The sequence below is a fragment of the Saccoglossus kowalevskii genome, chromosome 13 (assembly GCF_978046115.1).
Source record: "Saccoglossus kowalevskii chromosome 13, keSacKowa6.1, whole genome shotgun sequence".
Classification (NCBI taxonomy): domain Eukaryota; kingdom Metazoa; phylum Hemichordata; class Enteropneusta; family Harrimaniidae; genus Saccoglossus; species Saccoglossus kowalevskii.
In genome coordinates, this window is record NC_140653.1 from 21568629 (window position 1) to 21589618 (window position 20990).

General features: G+C 38.1%; 1 protein-coding gene across 1 annotated transcript in view; it reads left to right on the top strand.

Annotated features, from left to right (window-relative positions):
• The first annotated feature begins 5482 nt into the window (after window positions 1-5482).
• The window catches only part of LOC102803834 (serine/threonine-protein kinase ATR-like), a 67979-nt gene continuing 52471 nt past the window's right edge, over window positions 5483-20990 (top strand). The window contains exons 1-8 of the mRNA XM_085507356.1: window positions 5483-5809; window positions 7210-7298; window positions 7719-7922; window positions 9300-9470; window positions 16051-16160; window positions 16939-17027; window positions 17197-17311; window positions 17840-17970. Coding sequence (XP_085363482.1) covers window positions 5721-5809; window positions 7210-7298; window positions 7719-7922; window positions 9300-9470; window positions 16051-16160; window positions 16939-17027; window positions 17197-17311; window positions 17840-17970 — 998 coding nt within the window. The 5' untranslated portion in view covers window positions 5483-5720. The remainder of the gene's footprint in view (window positions 5810-7209; window positions 7299-7718; window positions 7923-9299; window positions 9471-16050; window positions 16161-16938; window positions 17028-17196; window positions 17312-17839; window positions 17971-20990) is intronic.

A 20990-nucleotide genomic window follows, 5' to 3' on the forward strand; every position in this document is an offset into this window, starting at 1 on the left:
ACTTTGTTATAACACCGGGACACAGACTGGAGAAACTTGGCAGTGGTGGGTTGTACAAGTCCAAATTACGATTTTTCTATTTTGTGTATCACTAGCCAATCATAGTTTTAGCTTTCTTTCATCAAACAATTGATATGTATGGGAGTTTCATTTCAATAGTTGCTGTGTTAACAAAGGCTTTTGTACACTTGCATAAGGTTTGGTGGTTCATCCTCCAAATGTTAAGCTCTCTCCACAAAACATGTTGAATCTTGTATTGATCGATGTCATGGTGAAACAAGAAAAAAAAAGCCTTCTTTTGAAACATACTTTTTCGTGACGCTTACACCTGTGTAACATCAAGCATGACAGAAGGATGCACATGTCATTTGAGTTGAAGCCAGGTAGTTCCAATAACATGTGTTTTATTTTGAAATAACACCATATACAACCACGAAGGATCAAATTTTATTTCTAACGTTTCCAACTAAATCTTCTAAACATAGATGGTTTGCAATTACAGACCACATTGCACAGCTTTTTATATATAACCATCCACCAGTTGTGGTTGTAAATTTGTGCATTCACTAAATAATTAATTACATTATTATAATACAAGTTCAAAGTAAACAACACACCTGGTGACCTGGTGAGTTGTGTTCATTCTATTGACATTTTTTCCATATTTTTTTGATAATATTATTTTCCCGGTTACATTCATTCTTCGGAATAATTGTCTATATGACCAAATACAATATTTGCCAATATGACGACAAATGTACATGTTTTGCTTTTTTATTTTTTTTAAATACTTAATTACACAGTTATTTTTTTTGATAATTTTGTCTCAGAAAAATAAATAATTGCTGCAAATTTGACTGAAACATGTACATGTACCGGTAGTAGACAAAAGGCGATGTTGCAAATCCAGGTACAAGCCACGATAAAACTGGTGATGAAATGTATGTCACCATATAAACTCGAGTTGAACTGAAAACACCAAGGTATGCAGTTGCAGGGTTATACATTGCAGTGTCATTGTGTCCAATTGTTTTCTTTGTATAATAATAACTTTTACAGATCAACACCATATCGCATAGCTTTGGTGGTTGTACATGGTCATGTACAAGATAACAATAGTCCACTGAAACTAAATACATTCTGCCAGCCTGAATGTTCTTGTGTCAATATTTCAGCAAGTGGAACTCAAGATAGAAACTTTCTGATTTTCATTTTTCAGGGGCTAAAAGTCCAAAAGAAATCTATGGAACCTGACAAAATGAGGGACCATCTAAAATTATGTACATACAACAGTATTCATTTTTGTTCCTTGTACATGAATTATAATTATTTGTTTGAAATCTTACAAGTCTTGGTTAATGCAGTCATTCAGGTTGAAAATTAATGCGATACATGTCAGGCCTTTTTCAGTCTCCGCTTTACTGCACAATTAAAAATATAAATAGTGATTGACAAGGGTTCAATGACACCAAGAATTAATGATTAAAGGTACTTGTCAAATGACGAATATATTACAAGGACAAATAATAGAAATATGTGTATCCTACTTTCTCAAGTAGAAGTGTGATTCCATAGAAGTGAGAACTAAAGTAGTTCGCTACCATCAAAACTGAATGAAATTTATCACAGTAAATCATTTAAATTGTTGTGTGATGGTTCACATACATGCAAGTCATTCATATAACGCAAAATAATCTAAAAAGTGGCCAGTTTGGAACATTTTTCATAGGATTCCATGAAAACACATTATTTCATGGGTTAAACTTATACTAATATTCAAAATTTTCCAATTTTTCATGACAGTCATATGTACAAAAACGTAGCTCTCATAACACTACATGTCAATTTTTGTAGCATAGGTCATTAAACAAAATTTGATACGATGAAATGTTTCAGCTATAGGAACCAATTGTACAGTAAACTATTTGTTTTTTATTAAATTTTTAAAGTCGTTTTGTGGAAAACTTTCGGTGACCCTATATTTTTTTCAGAATTTTGAACATCACAGTAATCCAACCCCTCTTGCTGGATTTCAAGAATTTCTGAATACGTTTTTCAATGATAGCAAACTACCTTAAGCCACAGCAGGGTTTTATTGCTAAGTTCTTTTCTAATGGTTGGGAGTCTTAAAAAAAAATACCTGAAAAGGCAAACTATTTAACTGGCACCTCTGAGCTACAGCTTAGCATATCAACCCAACTCTGTCATCTTAGTTAAAATGAATGTAAATTGATGGGACAGGGCAAACATGTCAGCGCAAGCATTTCAAAAAGAACAAATATAATATGCTATGGATTAGATTACGGATTAAAAGTATTAAAATATATGAACATGTATTTATTTTTTCAAAATTGGAATTCATTAATTCAAAGAGCTCTGTATAAAATTTCAGTAATTCATTGTTATGAGGTATTTGAGCCTAGCAACGATTACAACTGCGTGTAGATAGATACAATACGATGTATGTAAATTATAAATTACCAATAAAGTATGAGCAGCAAAGCACTCAAAGTGCATAATACAGAGAAATCTAATTCAACGGATTTAATGATTCAAACGTAACACGTATGCATAAAAGTGCAAATCACACCATCGGTATCGATTACAGCGATTTTGTGAAACAATGTAAATATAATTATAAATGTTTTTTTGTTGTTTGTTTTTTTTCAGTTACCAATTTACCAATATATAAATTAACTGAATCAGTGAAATGGTAACAATTACTGGTAGCATACATGTATAATAACTATACCTGTCAGTTTATTGCTAGGTTACCCTGCACAGTGTTCATCCTTATTAGGAATTGTAAATTTCAAATACAAAATGATTACACGATATTTCCAAGACAGACACATGTTTGAAAACGAAGTTCATAGCTTCAAGTTCCACTAATTCGTACTTAGTAAGTAAAGTTAAAATAAATGAGTTGCACTGAAAAATATAAATAAAACAAGCAGCCTGTCGGCTGAGATAGCTCTGCTGTTAGCAATGCACATTGCAATTAAAGAACTGAAGACATCGTTAGAAAATGTACAATATGTATAGTATCAGCCAAAGCAATCAGACTTGCTGTTTTCAACAAGAATTCAAAAATATTACTTTTCACCAAAAATGACAAAAATATTCATTACAAAATGAACAAATCTGAGAGAGGTCCACATGTAGTACCTATATATGTAATATCAAAGCAATTGGACTTGCAGTTTTTAACAAGAAGTCGAAAATATCACTTTTTACTAAAAATGACAAAAATATTCATCAAAATTAGAGAATTGAAGATATCATCATCAAATGAACAAATCTAAGAGAGGTTTATCCAAGGTACATATACACTAAGTATCTAAGCATTCAGGTTGTAGTTTTCAAGAAGAAGTCGAAAAAGTAAAACATTGACACGGACGACGACTGACAATCACTCCTCTGATAAGCTCCGCTCGACAAAGTCGACAGCGGAACTAAAAATAAATTATCAACAACTTCATTTTTCATTCATTTTTTTTTTAAATTTACCTACTGGCAGAATATTATATTCAAAATTTGTATTTTTGTTCAATTCCGAAAAAAACTTTATGATTACTAGTAATATTAACCATATTTGCTATTATTAGTACATTGTAGCACACAACAGAAATTATGTTTTACTGTATGTACATCTATGGTCAAAGTCATACTCCCATGGTCCAGTTTACAATGTACATTCAATAAATTGATTTGTTTGGTTTAAGTGCACTTCTAAATGAGATGCCCTTCTAACAGAACAAATACTGTATTTACAATATTTCATTCTTGCCAATTCATGATAGATGGTAGTTCATGGTACTTTGCTCGTAAGTGTTTGCGACAGTAAAGTCACTGCCACAGAACATGACAAATTAATGCAATTACTGAACAACAGAGGTGGTGCACACTACAATGCACTTCGCAGGTGTCCCACACTTCTTAAGGCGAGAGGGCTGTAGTCAAATGTAATACATGTCTGCTCATGTCAATATTTTGAACAATGCTATACTTGCAATAACCACAGACCAATAAATTGGTGAAACGTCTTCAAAAACCATTAGTCTTTTACAACCTAATATCCGTTGGTGATAAATACATATGGCACTCATAAAACAAGTTCATTCTTTTCATTAGGTGCCGTATTTTTTCAGGACATTACAAGATTCATACCTCCTCCACAGAAACACAGATTATACAATCCAACTTACCGTACAATACATGTTCACCCTCTCGGTCTGGCACCACACAAATAAATGTATTGTGCATGACAACATCAACAAATATGACAACTCACACACAGAAATGTATATATAAAATATCAGTAATGTCAGCAATTTTTGAATTGTCAATTAATAAAAAAAAAGGAATAGATAATATACAAATATAGCACTGCACAAGCTGGGGCTTTTTTTAAATAAACAAATTAAGAGAAAAACATCATCAGTCACAACATCATGTTATTTTTCTCTCTCATTATTTGTTGTTTTATGGCAATTTAGTCCCGTATATGTTTTTTTTTTTCATTTAATTCATGTAACAGGTGTTAATAATTATATACGCACGTCTAGATTTCAATATTAATTTACGAGATTCAACTTACCCCGTCAGGTTGCGATCGGTTTTGATTTTCACACTCATACCAACCACCAAGCTAACTGTTTGCGTAGAGATGTACTTATCCTAATTTGGCTGGCTTCATTTTACCAATCAATCCTGGATGACGAGGACAGTCTACATAAGTGCTAAATGCACAATCATGTGTTCATTCATTGAACATCGGACAGTCTGTCTCTAACAACGCCGTACCTGTATGTAAACCGAAACACCCGGTGTTTTGGCACAAAATATCGCAATTTCGAAACTCATGCAACCTTTTTGCAACAGTTTACATAATAATAACAAAATAATTTAAACTGATAACTAGTTTTTATCGCGAGAAAACCAAGCGGAGTGATCAAACGTGACCGTTGCCAACAACCAATCGATCGATAACCGAGACTTCTTTTCACCGGGATCACCGCTCAGAAATTACATTTGTATGTCCTGTTCAGTTGCGCCGATACTTTTTCAACGATTCCCTGGAAACGCCAATGATTTCCGAGTGTCATTCATTCAAAATATCACCTGTACGAACATATATTTCACTTGAAACGGCATGTGTCGACTTATTTTCCAAATCCGGAGTCGTGTTCCCTTCACCCTGTAATCCAGACCTGTCGCTCAAAGAAACTCACACTCCGGCAAATTTTGTCATGCTCAATAAACTTCAAAATGGCGCTTTATACTCGGACACGGAGGTCATCCTTGGGCTAAGACGTTTGAAGCACACTTGTTCATATTAACTTACACTACTTTATTCACATACATTATTAATTCAAACTTCATTTTAATTTTGGATATTTTGAAAACATACACTTTTCTGTCAAAACAAGATGCGACAAAAAGATTATTTGTACGAGGACAGTGGAGAAAACACACATGAGCTAATAAACAAACTCCGGCGCGGGTGTTTGAAGACGTAAACATGTGTGGAGTTGCTGAAATGTCTTCTAAAGAAATTACAACGAAACCAGCCGCTTTTTCTGTGAAACAGGTCATCTTTTATACAAAACTGTTATTTTAAACGGAGCAGTGACCCGCAAGTGACCTCTGAACTGCACTTTGTTTTGGTTTACTCATAGACTCCATAAACCTCTGGTGGTCTGCACTCAACTAAAAATATGACATCGTCAGGCAGCAGTTCAAAATCAGCTAACGTCTTGTTGAAAGAGTTGACAGCTGCCTTCAGCAGACTCAAAAATATCGAAAGGTAATTATTTTTGTTCTTACATTTAGTAAAACAGTTCTCCACTTCCGGTTCAAGAATTATTTATACCCAATCTAGAATGGCTGTCAAAACTTTTAAAAAAGTAATAATTTAGTTGCTGAATTTTCTTCTAACATTTAAGTCGAGTTTTAGAGTAAAGGTATAATATTCTGTTAGCATAGACCTCAAAAAAAAGATTGTAGCGATTTGCTTGTAAAAATATTTATAAAAAATGAAAATACAATTGCTCACATATTAGGCGCTTGCTGATATGATAATGTTAAACTAATTCATTAATATTAATTAGTCCCAGTTTGAACAGAGTATTTTGCTCTCCGTCCGTCCGTCCGTCCGTCCGTCCGTTCGTTCGTTCAAAGTCATATTTCAGAACCCTGTGAACCAAATCTGTTCATTCTTTGCATGTGCCTACTACCGGTAGTAGTAGTTATCTGGGACATATGCACATGCAGTGGCACACTCCTAACACTGGTGGCGCTCTCATTACCATCCCACTCTTTCTGGCTTTCACCTCTGTTTTATAAATCAAATATGGATGTTAGAATTCAAAACGACTAATCCCGAAATGGTAATTACACAAGTTACTTTATCTTCAAAGAAGTTGTTTTCATTGTCGTAGAATTATTTGGTAATGCCCATCCTCTTTTTCTTGATTTCTTCAATCCTTGGTCGATTTACATACTGTTATGAATACAAAAGATAGATCCCATCAAATTTGTTCAAAATGCTAGAAATTACAGTGTTTCATTAACTGAAATTATTTAAATGATACACATAAAAATACTACTATCAAAGCTACCGGTAGTCAGTTTTGAGTTAGATGTTAAGGTTAACTGACGACAGTGGAGTCCTATTCAGGCGATACTCATCTGCTAAGAATTCTGATTTTGTTATTTTAAAACATTTATATAAATATTTTATATAAAACTAATTCACACCTTCATGAAATATTTATCAGAAAACAGTTATCAAAATCAAAGTTCTTTAAAAAAAGTCAGAACTTCATGTGCGCTTTTGATTGCTAATCACTAGTTGGTCTTTGCCTACATGTACATCACACATACTATGTGTACAGCTTTACAAACAGCTCATTGAAACACAATAAACTTTTCTCACAGTCATAAAACTAGTTTCAACTTTAACTGTGACCAAACTTGACTCATAACTTTGAATTTTCTTTTTCATCTATATATATGTGACTACCAGTACTTTTAGTAGTTTGCTAAAAAATGGTTACTATCAATATGTAAATATTTATTGTTTTGTTAGCCCCTCCCCTTACGACTATGCCCAGTTCTTACATAGAATAGTGTCGCTTTAAGTGTCTGTTGTAAATGATATACAACCTGTATCACATTTAAATTGGCATGATTTCTTTTTTTCAGCACACAACAGAGGCACTCAGATGACATCAGAATAGCCAGACAGATTCTATGTCGTTTTATCAATGAACATTTGATTAATCTTGATAAAGGTAAGTGAACTCAGTAGCCAGTCAGCAACGGCCTTACAGTTGGATGATGATTTCAGTTACAAAAACACCTGGAAATTGTTCTATGTTCTTCTTGTAATTACGTGTTCACATGCAAGGGATTTTTCTACACAGAAAATGTGAATTCATTCATATTTTCCTAGTAATTGGCTTAATGTTGCCTAAATAGTTCGTTAGGCTGTGAAAATTTCGTATTTTTTTCCTCATTAGTAGGAATCTGAAAAACCTGTTTCTCAATTAGTCTTTATTTAGTTTTGGGCTGTAATCAAGATGGCTGCCTCCATATATTGGGAAATTAATCTCATTTATTTTATTATCTTTTGTATGCCAAGCAAAATGTGCTGTGTTTCAAACCATTGTAGATGTTCATAGGTTGTCTTGAATATTTGTCTATTTTTCTAGTGTATTTTGAAATCAGTAAAGCCACAGGTACAGGAGGTACTCCCCACTGTATGGTGATTATTGATCTCCTGGCACTTTGCACATCACAGTTCCCGGCGATATTTTCAAGTGGTTCACCTCAAATCACTGATGATACGCCAGGTTTATCTCAACTCTGTAGAAATCTCACTCTTCCACAAGATGCAGAGTATTACATATGCCAAGGTAAGTATCATCACATGCTGTCTGCTGCCCTCTATAGGCCACCTATGTATGATGTACACATATCTCGAAATTCTAAAAAGGATTTTCTCAGTTTGAGCTTGTCTAAAGTTGTAGACACTTCAATGTTGCCGCGTATTCTGTCGATTTTGTGCCCTGATTATATCTGTGAAGTTAGTATGAAGAATTTGATAAAAGGCTTGTTTTGTATGCATAATGATATTACTGACCAAATGTATGTCATTTTACTTTTGTACGTTTATATGGTGGTAGTCCTATATTTTATGTGTGTTTGATATCGGTCCAGGGCAACATCTGCATGAGAGTGAAATGGGGTGTTTGTTTTTTGGAGGTGGCAACAATATTCTATATTACCAATCTCTGTCTTGCGTATTTGCTCTATTAGAAGTACATCTCTAATAAAAGACATACATGTATAAACCTTGCATGAGCATATACCCACAGCTATTCTAAGTTGCATTTTTAGCTCCGCTGTCGACAAAGTTGACACAGCGGAGCTGTTCATATTACTGATTGTCCATCGTCATCAACTTGACAATTTCAACTTCATCTACGAAACCGGAAGTCAGAATGTTTCAAATTTGATATGCAAGTACCTTGTATGTTTTTTTCTCAAATTTGTTCATTTCTTGTCAAAATCTCAAATTCTCTATTTTTGGTGAATATTTTTAAAAAGTGATATTTTCTACTTCTTGTAAAAGAAACACGCAAGTCCGATTACTTTGATATTACATATATACATGTAGGTACTACATGTGGACCTCTCTCAGATTTGTTCATTTCGAGATGATATCTTTAATTCTCTAATTTTGATGAATATTTTTGTCATTTTTGGTAAAAAGTGATATTTTCGACTTCTTGTAAAAGAAACACGCAAGTCCGATTACTTTGATATTACATATATACATGTAGGTACTACATGTGGACCTCTCTCAGATTTGTTCATTTCGAGATGATATCTTTAATTCTCTAATTTTGATGAATATTTTTGTCATTTTTGGTAAAAAGTGATATTTTCGACTTCTTGTTAAAAACCGCAAGTCCGATTGATTTGATATTACATATATAGGTATTAAATGTGGACCTCTCTCAGATTTGTTCATTTTGTGATGATAACTTCAATTCTCTAATTTTAATGAATAATTTTGTCATTTTTTGTGAAAAGTGATATTTTCGAATTCTTGTTAAAAACAGCAAGTCTGATTGCTATGATACTATACCTATTGTTCATTTTCTAATGATATCTTCAGTTCTTTATTGAAATGTGCATTGCTAACAGCGGAGCTATCTCAGTCGACAGGCTGCTTGTTTATTTTTATTATTATATTATATTTTAATTTTGATGATTTTGTTCTTCAGGTTTAACTACATGGGTGACTTGTCAGTTATTGAGACTACTAAGTGATGATGGATGTACTGTTGTTCATGAGAAGCTGCTTGATATCATTATATCATTATTTCAACTTGTGAAAAATAAAGATCTACCAATGTTCCATTATTTGATTTCACAACTTATCGACTTGATGGCCGGTAAGTAATATTATCTCCCACACCCACTGTATTTATTTTATAATAGTATGCAAAGCAAGTCTCAGAAGTATTGGGATGGCAAATTGGCAAACTAGCTCACGAATCGACTTGACATATATATTATAGGATTGTATTAAAATTAAATCAGTTAAACAAATTTTTTTGAAATTTCTCAATTCTAAAACATTGTCTTTCTCCTACTGCAATATAAATTTGTCTGGAGTGGGAAAAACCATTGTTCTGTGCCAGCAAGTTAGAAAAACAAATTATTTATAGGAATACCTCTGTATGTGCAAAATCAGTATGGTGATCAACCAACACATGTAGCATAGATTGCTGCAGTTCAGTACTGATGGAGAACGATGTTTATGCATCGTTTCCTGCTTGTAGTCGTATTTCAGTGAGATAAAGCAGTCCATTCTTCTGTTCAAACGTGACGTGAATATGACACACATTTTTCAAACGAAGGTGATCATAACACTTGAATATGAATATGTATGAGGTTTCATGGACGGATAATACTGGATTCTGCCATAAATTCGCCCATCCGAAAAATCACCCTGGGAGGTTTCACGGCTGGTAGGCCCTTATTTGGGGTTCAAATTTTCAAAAAAATGATCATCAAATATTTTTAGGGGGATTATATTTTCATTGAAAAATCCATCTACGCCGATTTTCAACGCCGGCAGTTGGACCACCCAAAACGAAAGAAACTATTGCAGAAGCTAACCTAATACATTTTTTTATGCTGGATTAAAAAGTAGATCTTTCTCAAAATCAATCACATTAACGAACCTCGTGCAGCAAATACAATTATTTTGTTTCATTTTATTAGTAACAAAAGTATATTCTAAAAGAAGTTTCAAATAAGAACGAACCCAACTGCATTGCTTAGTAGCAAATGATCACAGTAGCGCAATCCGGTCATGCTGCATTTCACAACTGTTGATTATTACCTGGTAATGATTATAATAATGTGCAAAAAATAAATTCGTTGAATTGTTATGAAATAAAGTTCAACTTATTTCATCGTAATCGAATGATTCCGATCACATTTTTAACGCTCGATGCTGTAGAAATAAATATCCGCCATGTTTTGACCTGGGACAGTGTTCTTTGACCTGCCAGGTCAATGAAAACGATGGATGATGCCAACATGTTTATATTACCATAGCTCATTTAAATATGTTAATGGTGTTGAACGCAGCATGGAAGAGATTTGCCGATGTTGTTGTACGATCTTTTGACTTGGATTTTGATGGGAAAGCGGCATGATTTGTTTTTAAATAAAAAAAAATACCGGGTAGTTGTTTTCAAAAGATAAACTGAGCATTTGAATAATAATTTAACATTGTTTACATCGATAACAGCTAATTGTCGAAACAAAGCCTAACCATTCATGCTAGTCGCTATAAACATCAATACTCTTGAATAGGCGTCAATGACTATGGCAAAACTTATAGGCATCAGAAAAGATTAAAATAACACCTTAAAAAACTGCCGGTCCCATTTTATTTTTTTTAAAACCCGAACTGCCATTTAATGGCCCTGGGCAAATTTACGGCAGAATCCGGTAATAATTCATATTTGCAAATTATTTAGATTTTTTTAAATTTATGGCCAAAATTTTGTAAACTTGAAATGCCTTGCAATCATCTGGTTTACCATTAAAACAGACTAAAATTACAATTCTCGAATTAATATAAAATTTTTGTTGCAGAACTTGCAGCATTTTGATAGTGGTGCTGTGGAAACTATTGACAATCCAATCAAACTCAAATATTTCAATTCACATTTACGCACTATAGACTCCGGTCAGTCAAAATGACTATTTTGAACTGTAGGCATTAATCAGCGATTCTGCCGGTGACGGAGAGATAGAATCTAGGTCAGGGGAAGCTCCATGACCCCAAGATTCTCTTTCCCTTACGTCACAAACTACGTGACCGAGGCCATATGGCAGCGCCATAGACGGCTGTATAAATCTCTCTTCTTTTTTCTCCGCATCAGCGGGGATGAAGTTTTAGCGGCTCCGATGGATCGCCTGCCTTTTTTCCTGTCCGGGTTTCTAGCTTGGGTTGTTCCCGCTGCACGGCATTCGACATTGTAGCTGGTAGGATAAGTTTTCCTTGTCATTTTACCCTCGTGTCGTTTTTTCCCTTTGTGTGTAGTATTTTTCACAACAAAGAAATTAAAACCCGGCGCCACTACGTAACCATTTGTTGGTTTCGCGGCGGCACCTTTTACAACTGTATTTCGTTTTTTCCTCATGCATGTCGTCTTTTATTTGCAATGTATTTAGCAATGTATGGATGTAATGACAGGACCAGGGCTCGCTGCCGTTTTTCCTTTTGGTCTCCTCGCGTTTAGAGTTGACTGTGCAGTGGTTATATTCAGAATTTACCAGCATATAACCCGCATTCCAGATACTTCGTCGTAGCTGCGTGCGGGGTTCAGGGTTTTTGCGTGAAGGTGTGTGTTTTTCACTGGAGTTCTGAGGCCTGAGATTTTCTTTCAGAGCCATCAAAATCGCTGAGACTGACCGCGTCACAGCAAGGTCTCGCGTCCAGTAAACAAATCGGTTAAAATGAGTTGCGTGTTTGGCATGAGTGGAAAGTCCTCACACTCGACTACCGGTTGTACCGGGACGTCGAGTAGGAGGCCCGATGGTGGAGGTACCGATATTTTTCTTGGTTTACCCGATTTTACTGGCTGCAGCGAGGCTGTGCCCTGGAGGCTTTCCTCCTGTGGGGCCCGTTGCGGGTCCCTTTGTGGACCCTTCCTCGCACGGCGCCCGGTTTGCCTCCGAGTTGAGGACTTTGGTCGAGGGACTGTTGGGGCAATTGCGTCCCTGGCAGGCCGGGTAGATCAGACACAGTCGAAGCGAGCTGTCTCCACTGCGGCCCCTCGTTGGGCAAGCAGGAAGAAACACGAAAGCATGTTTGCATTCAAACACATGACATCCTGTTAAGGGATACCACTGAAATCTCCATTCCCCCCATCAGTGTCTCCCCTGTAGGGCACTGCCAGGGGACTCAATCAGACAGGAAGTAGCAGTTTGCTGGGAAAAGGCGCCATACACACGGTACCTCAGCCGGAACTAAGCCCAGGCTTCTACCCAAATGTGTTCATAGTACCAAATCTACAAGTGGCGGGTGTCCAGTTCTAGACCTAGGCAGACTGAATCAGTACGTGCTCCTCGATCGGTTCCACATGGAGACACCATTCAGGGTTTTCCTCTCCATCCACTGTTTTGACTGTCTAGTCCCACTAGACTTAAGCGGGGCCTACCTGCACATACCGATGCACCCAGCGAGTTGCCATCTCCTTCGAATTGCCCACCTGGCCCAAATATTCGAATTTTGGGTGCCCCCCCCCCTTAGGGTTAGGCACAGCGCCCTACGTGTTCACCCGAGTGATGAAACAGGTAGTGCTGCTGCTTCACCAGATGTCGGTACACCTCAATCCGTACCCAGACTACTGGTTACTAAAAATCCCGGGCAAGGGGTTAATAGCCAAACGCGTCAGGCTAACACAGGATTTACTTCACCAGTTGGGCTCGTTAGTAAATTGACAAGTCCCACCTCGACCCAACACGCAGTTGGTGTCCCTGGGCATGGAGTTTGGACACAGAGGTAAGCTTGGCTTAGCTATTTCAAGCGTGTTGCTTAGCCCTAAGCAGCCTAGCCGAATGCCTAGTCAGCGTTCCCTCAGTGTCCCTCCGAGAACTAATGGCGATCATCGGAATGATGACCTCAGTTCAAAGGGTCGTTCCCCAGGCATAACGCTTGTTATACTGCCGAGCTCTCCTATGGGAACTAGATAGGCGGGTTTCGATCCCGGACCAAGTGAAGGTGGTCTTGGTGGCCGTCACTGGCCAACCACAGACAAGGGGGCCCCTTGGACCCACTCGCTGCAGGTATGACTCTGGGAGCACATCTATTGGACCAACAAGCCCAAGGATATGGCCCCCGCATTAGTTTCGGGATACCATATCAACCGGCTCGAACTGAGAGCAGTGTACTTAGCACTACCACGCTTTCTACCCGTAGTTCGAAACCACAGAGTCCTGCTCCGCACAGGCAACGCAGTGGTGGTCTCCTTCAAGAAGGGGGGGGGGGATGCATTCCCCATCGTTGTCAGTCCTAGCGGAGCAAATCCTATTTGGTGCCTGGAATACAATGTGGAGCTAACCACACACCATCTTCCAGAGGTGAGGAACAGTCTGGCGACACCCTTTCAGGACGGCTCTGTCTCCAGAACACGGAGTGGCTAATACCCCAGTGGGTAGCCTTCAGGCTGTTTCGGCTGTGGGACGGTCAAAGGTTGGACCAGTTTGTCGCACCTTGGAACGTCAAACTCCCGACGTACGTAACACTCCTGCTGACTCCAGGAGCCTGGGCCAGGGTCGCTTTGCTAACCCTGTGGACCCACTTAGTTGTGTACGCCTTTCCTCCCTTTCCGCTAGTTCACCGGGTACCGGAGAAAACTTCGACAGGTGCACACCTGCATATTATCATTGGTCGTACCCAATTGACCAAGCAAGGCCTAGTTTCCGTCTTCTGTTGGAAATGCTCGTCGAAACACCAGCAGTGCATCCGGACTTACCGGACCTGCCGTCCCAACAAGATGGCGCACTACCAACGAGCCCGGCAGGTATCACTTACACGCATAGAGGCTCTCAGTAGACCCGCATATACGAAAGCCTTATCTGAGCGGGCTGCCATCGTCCTGGCCAGGGCGAACAGGGATTCCACCAATGCGGCCTACATTTCTAGGCTGCGAGCATACACTGATTGGTGTAGTGGAAGGGAGATTGATCCATACCATCCCTCTATTGGCCAGGTAGCAGGCTCCTTCGTCCACCTGTTTGACGAAGTGGGTTTGTCCTACGCAGCGATCGTTGGCTACAGGTCGGCCTTGTCCCCTACCACTCAAAACGTACGGGAACAAGACTAGCCGATTGTCCTATTATTAAGAGACTATTTACTGCTTTCCAGACTCCTAGACCCCATACAAGGGAGCCGCCCAACTGGGACTTGTCGGCTGTGTTGTCTGCAGACCGCCCTTTGAGCCTCTCCGATCATCACCACTCAAATTTTTGATGTGGAAAATAGTCTTCCTTCTGGCCCTCGCCTCAGGTAGGCGTCGACCAGAGCTGGGGGCATTGTCCTTCTCGGATGATGTACCGCCGTTGTGGACAATCAAGTTGTGCTAAAGACACGAATCTCTCACCTAGAACCAAATCCCAGGACACGATCCTCACCCGATCATCACCCCCGGCTGTCAAATTTTGTCTGCCCGGAGGATTAGGAGGAATTGCTTCTCTACCCAGTTCGAGCACAGAGTTGCCACCAAACCGTACTAAGGATTTGGAACGGGTTGCCAGGCACATATCTTTGTGTTATGACCCAGGCAGGCAGGCAGGATAGGCAGGCTTCCCCAACTTCCATAACCAGGTGGTTTACTGCGACTGTATTAGAGGTTCTATAATACTTTAACTTCCTCGACACAGAGCTTGCAGAGACACCAAGTACGAGCGCATGAGGTCTGTGCGATTGCTAACTCGCTAGTGCTAGTGTCAGCCGCCCCCCTCGAGCACACATGGAGGGCAGACTTCTGGAGAACGCAGAACGTCTTTATCAACTACCACCTAAGAGACACCGAATCCATTGAAAAGGGTCTCTCTAGGTTGGATCCCGTCGTAGCGGGTCAGTCTTGGTTTGCTGGCCCAGCCCGAACAACCGCTAGGGTCCCTGCGCATAGGCAATAAGTCAGTCCGGCATTTTATGCGGACAGATTTCTCTACCATCAGCACTCCTCTGGAAGCTCCCAGATCCCGCTTTGCTGCCTATGCCCTCATGCAGAACTGTTTCGGTCTTTACTTCGAAAGCTTATTACCCCCCCCAGAATTGGGTTGGGGTCTGGCTTTCTCGGGCACACCGAACCCTGTCACCGTAGCAGCATTTTGGCTAAATGCTCCGGGGACAGCACAGGCAAGGTAAGACACCACCCCTTTTTGGGTCTTAACTTGGGTGTTGAGTGATTTTTGAGTGTTTCATCCCGGACTGGGAAAAGACTTTTCTTCACTTTTCTGTTTGCTCGGAAAACCCGCCACCTATCGGTGTCTGACTCTGCCTACAGTTCAAAATAGTCATTTTGACTGACCGGAGTCTATGGTGGGTAATTGAACATAGTGAATTTAGGCGAGGGTCCTCCGAACATGCCTATTCACATAGTTCATACCCACCATAGACCCCAACCACCCCACTCTTTCCGTAGCGTTGGTCTAAGTCCTCGATGCGGAGAGAAAGGAACCTTAGTGATTTATACAGCCGTCTATGGCGCTGCCATATGGCCTCAGTCACGTGGTTTGTGACGTAAGGGAAAGAGAATCTTGGGGTCATGGGGCTTCCCCTGACCTAGATTCTATCTCTCCGTCACCGGCAGAATCGCTGATTAATCCCTACAGTTCAAGTCTATGGTGGGTATGAACTATGTGAATAGGTGGGTTCGTGGAACCCTCGCCTAAGTTTGTCAGACAGATTGTATTAAAATGTTTTGTTTGTTTTTGTTGCAGAACTTTGTCAGTTGAATGCCAAACATTTTGATAGTGGTGCTGTGGAGACTATTGACAATCCAATCAAACTCAAGTATTTCAGTTTGTCAGATAAATTGTCTGACATTAAGGTAAGATGTTACTTCTTGTAAAGTGTATGCTAAGAATACTGATTTCTGATAATCTTTATAATCTAAATATAAAACATGCATAGTAATTATTAAATAACAAATTCTGCGATATTGTGATTTTGTTATTTTAAGTGAATAGTTGAAATTCCCGAAATCACTAGAAAATCCTGTTCAGACAAAGTCCGAAAACTGAGGTGGACTTATGAATTGACCTCTGCCCATCCGTTCATGCCCACCTCTATTTCAGACATGCCTGGGACGATGACATTCAAACTTCACACATACATCATACATTTTGGGATACATTTGTATGACTGTTTGTTAAAATTAAAATTTCTGTTTTCGTGATGGATTTTGTCCAAAATTGTACATAATGAGAGCTTTATTCACTTCATTTTGTTTTTCAGATCGGATTCAAAATAGCCAACTGGCAGCCATTTAAAAAAAAATACTGTTCTGGAGGCATATCTCTGACATGCCTTGACCAATCCTGTTCAAACTTTATAGATACATCATACATCATGTTTTTTGTAATATCCCATTTATCCTACTTGAATCCACCAATATGTTTGTATTGTGAAGCATAATGGGGCATCTTTGTGGACATTCCTCCTCCTTTATGGTAGCCTTTGATTCCATGGCTTTGCTTGGGAACATTTGTAAGACACATGGCAAAAGGTACATTGTATCAAAGTACCAATTTTTTAAACTATTCCAACGCAATCAGGAGACTCGTGTTACTTTGCCATGCTAAAACTAAGACGTTGTTTTGTTCCAGGAAGTAAATGATTTCCACAAAGAAATGATGATAGAACCAATCAGTATACAGTTTTACTGTCAGTTACATCTGCTACAACTTGCAACAAGGTATCACTTTCAATTTATCATTCCCAAATTAGAACAGTTTTTTGATGGATTTTGATCAATCCAGATTGCAAAATTTGCAATTGGTTCTGCTCATATGGAAGATATTACAATTCACTTATGTAGTTTGATCAAGCAAGCAAGCTTCTAATATGTTTTTATTTTATTCAAGTTCTATTGTCAAGGAGATGCTAAGAGATATTGTTATGTGTGCTAATGATAAGTTGATGTTGTTATGGTTAAGTCTGAATTGTCAAATAGAAGATGGACAGAATAAAGTTAAACAGGTATGTTGATATGGAAGTTTTTTTCTTTTTTTTACAACATTGTAAATTTGTTTATACTAAAAAAAAAAAAAAAATACTTGGGAAGGTAGCTGTGGATCAATAGCTGGTTTGTGCCAGTCTTTAGTCTTTGTGATTTTTTAGTTGTTTTTTTTAATAATAGGATATTATCGACACAGAAGAGCTGGTATCGCAAAAAAAAGTACACTATATATTCTTGTATCACACCATCAAAACTATCACCACTCTATAATATGTTTATTTTCAGCAGAAAACGTGACAAAAACGATCATTTGATAAATTCCTATTACCTGAAAATAACAATTTTGAAGGCACAAAATGTATCAGACATGACTAAAATATTATCACAAAGACTAACGACTGACACAAGTTAAGCCATGGATACACAGCTACGTGTGTGGGTGCGATTCAGGTGCTAAAAAGAGAAAAGAAATAGAACAGAAATAGGCTTGTTCACACATTACCCATATTAATTGTACAGTAATTGTGTGTAAATTTGTGTTTTTGTAGTTATCAATGGAGGTGATATCTAAATTATGGAAAATAAGTGGAAAACCATCAGAACAAGTTGTGGATTATCTCATGGAATTGTTGTCATCGTTGATGGTGTTATTATTTTCGGATTGTGATGAACCTCTCGGGTAAGTGTCAAATGTAATGTTCTAGTAAGAAAAATGCATCACATAATCAAATCTGTTGGTTTTTATGTGCAAATGTTATCTAAATATACACGTTTGGGCCGACATTAAATAAGGCTGGCTTTTTATCATAATGCAAATAGAAATTTAATGAACTATCCTGGCGTCAACCAGGCCTGATGGAACACAAGCACCTGCGAATCTAACCAAGTTCCCCCAAAGTACCATCTACCAAAGTACCGTCAGTGGGCTTCGTCTTCAGATTATAAACGATTTCATGAACGAAAATGGCCAGCAGCCAGAATCAAGGGGGATTCGCACAGAGTTCTGGGTAAATCAAGTGCGTATACAGTGTTCTCCACAAGGGGTTTTAGGCGGGCGGCCCGCCCATCAAGTTTTACGGCCGCCCAGTAACTCTCAACACCCGCCCACCAACGTACATCCATCTGAAATTATTTGTAAAAAGCTTGCATTGTTTTTCCCAAGCCTAAACAAAAGAGTAGTTGCCCAACCCTTTATTTTTCTATTGTTTCAAGAGTCCAAACATAAACAATGTCCATTGGAAGTCTGCAAGCAGTTATCAAGTGTATTCATGGCAATGTGTCAATCGCTTGAATTCATTGTCGCCCGACATTGTTGCCACTTAATGCTCACGACACGCAACTACAGTGGTTTCAATTTACAGCTGTATTTTTAATAATCGTCTTCCGATCACGAAAGAAAGAAGTAAATACGAACGAAATGGATATGCACAGAAAATAAACAAATATTTTAGCAGATTGCATGTAAACTCGAACAAAAATTTAAATTCTAGCCGTATTTACAACGTTCGCTCGATTTTCATTGTGAAAACAGCATGGAGAAGGCAAACTGATGACCTTTTGGCCTACCCCATTCAACGACCGTCTGCTACCCACCGCTGTTGGCGCTGTAACGATTTAGTATCTAAGTTGCCTAGGGGAACAGCGCATCCTGGGTGTTCGTGTACTGAATTCGGAAAGCGGTAATAAACATCAAACATGGCTGCTGGATTAGTTTACCGCGAGTATTTGTAATTGAATAATATTTTAGTTATCTTTTCCACGTACTTTTTTTCAATTTATCTATTTTTTATGTCTAATCTTTCGAGAACATATCAGATTCTTTTATTTTGCCGATTGCTAGCATTTTTTTCTTGAATTCCAAAACAATGTGTGAAAACGCAACGTATCGTGGCCGTACATGCGTAAATGCATCTTACCGTCCGTCGGCACGGGTGAGTACTGATGCCACAAATAAAAATGTTATGGATTTTGTTTTGACAAATTGTCCGTTTTGGCTTTGTGGGCAAATCATCTCGTATATTTTCTACATTATAACTCAATTATGTTTTGTACTTGCTCTTGGTTACTCGAATTGCATTTCATGAACGCAGAATAATTTGCGAACGCATAAATCGCCGATTTCAAACTTTTTGCATTTCGTAAATATTGATAGTGATCAATCTGTTTGTATTTCAAAAAAATTGTAACATGTTCCAATTGAATTAAATTAAAAAGTGAATAGTAAATAACTTAGTGTGTATTGCAGTTCATGTCATAAATGCGAGAATGCTGTATGTAAATGATATGCAAATTGATGTGCAAATTTATGCTAATTAGGCCGCCCACCAGCTAATTTGGATTGTGGAGAACACTGGTATACTCATTTTCAGCCAATCAGGCGTGCCGTAACAGCGAGTATTTCCTTGATTTACCCAGAACTCTGTGCGAATCCCCCTTGATTCTGGCTGCTGGCCATTTTCGTTCATGAAATCGTCGGATATCATCAGAAAACGCGGGATTTGTGCAGTTTTGAATAAAACCAAGTTAGCGATTATGAACAGTAGTTATTAACGTAACACCTGATCCCCTCTAAAATTTTTGTTTCGCATTTTAAGGTAAAAAATCGACATTTGAAACCGACAGGGTGTCGATTTACTAGGTGCCGTGTTTCACAACTTGTTTATTTATATACGTATAGCGGATGATTTTTTTTGAAAATTAGTATTTATTGATTTTCAGCCCCCAAGTGACTGTGTTAGCCCACTACTAACTCGCCAAATAAGCACAAACACATCCAAACAACGAACTGTTCACGTACACGTCATGCACTGGCATGCGTAATTGTTCGTTGCGCCATTTTGTTTTTGCCGACGTTATATACAAATACACCTTACGTACAACGCTAAGTTATTTGTTAATAAATAAAAATACACCGTACAAGTTATTAGTCAATAAATACAAATACACCTTACGTGCAACGTAGAGTTATTAGTTAATAAATACAAATACACCTTACGTGCAACGTAGAGTTATTAGTTAATAAATACAAATACACCGGACATTCAACGTACAAGTTATTAGTTAATAAATACAAATACACCGTTCACGCAACGTGGAGTTATTAGTTAGCGTGTCAGTAACAGTTTGCATAGAAATTGACCCTGTTCAAGATCGTAATGCTGACTAAAAATTTAAAAAATGGACGAATGTGAATTGGAACGAATGTGAAATGGGGCGAATGTGAATTGGGACGAATCGACTCGTGGGACAAATGTGAATTGGGACGAATCGACTTGTGGGACAAATGTGTTGGGACGAAAGTGAATTGGGACGAATTGACAGTGAATCATTCAAACACGTGGTTATTAGAGTTCAGTCGAAATGTACGTGAATAATGCGATCGAAGTCCGCTACCCAGAGTTTATTATATTATAGTAAAATTTAATTTGACGTATGGTATGCTTATGTTTGCGTAATTATTACGAATGCAATGCATTATCAAGTCGGTGATATTGAAATATTCACAGACCTAATACCCCGGGTCAGTGCCCTAACAATAGTTAAAAAAAAAACTAATTATCATGAAAGCAATACATTACGAAGTTGAAATATTCAGAGCTGGTACAATATTGTAAACAAATTTGCGTAATTAGAAAAACAGTGCACACTAAGTAAACGACGTTGATATATTCAAGCCAGTACAGAGTTGCATACAAGTTG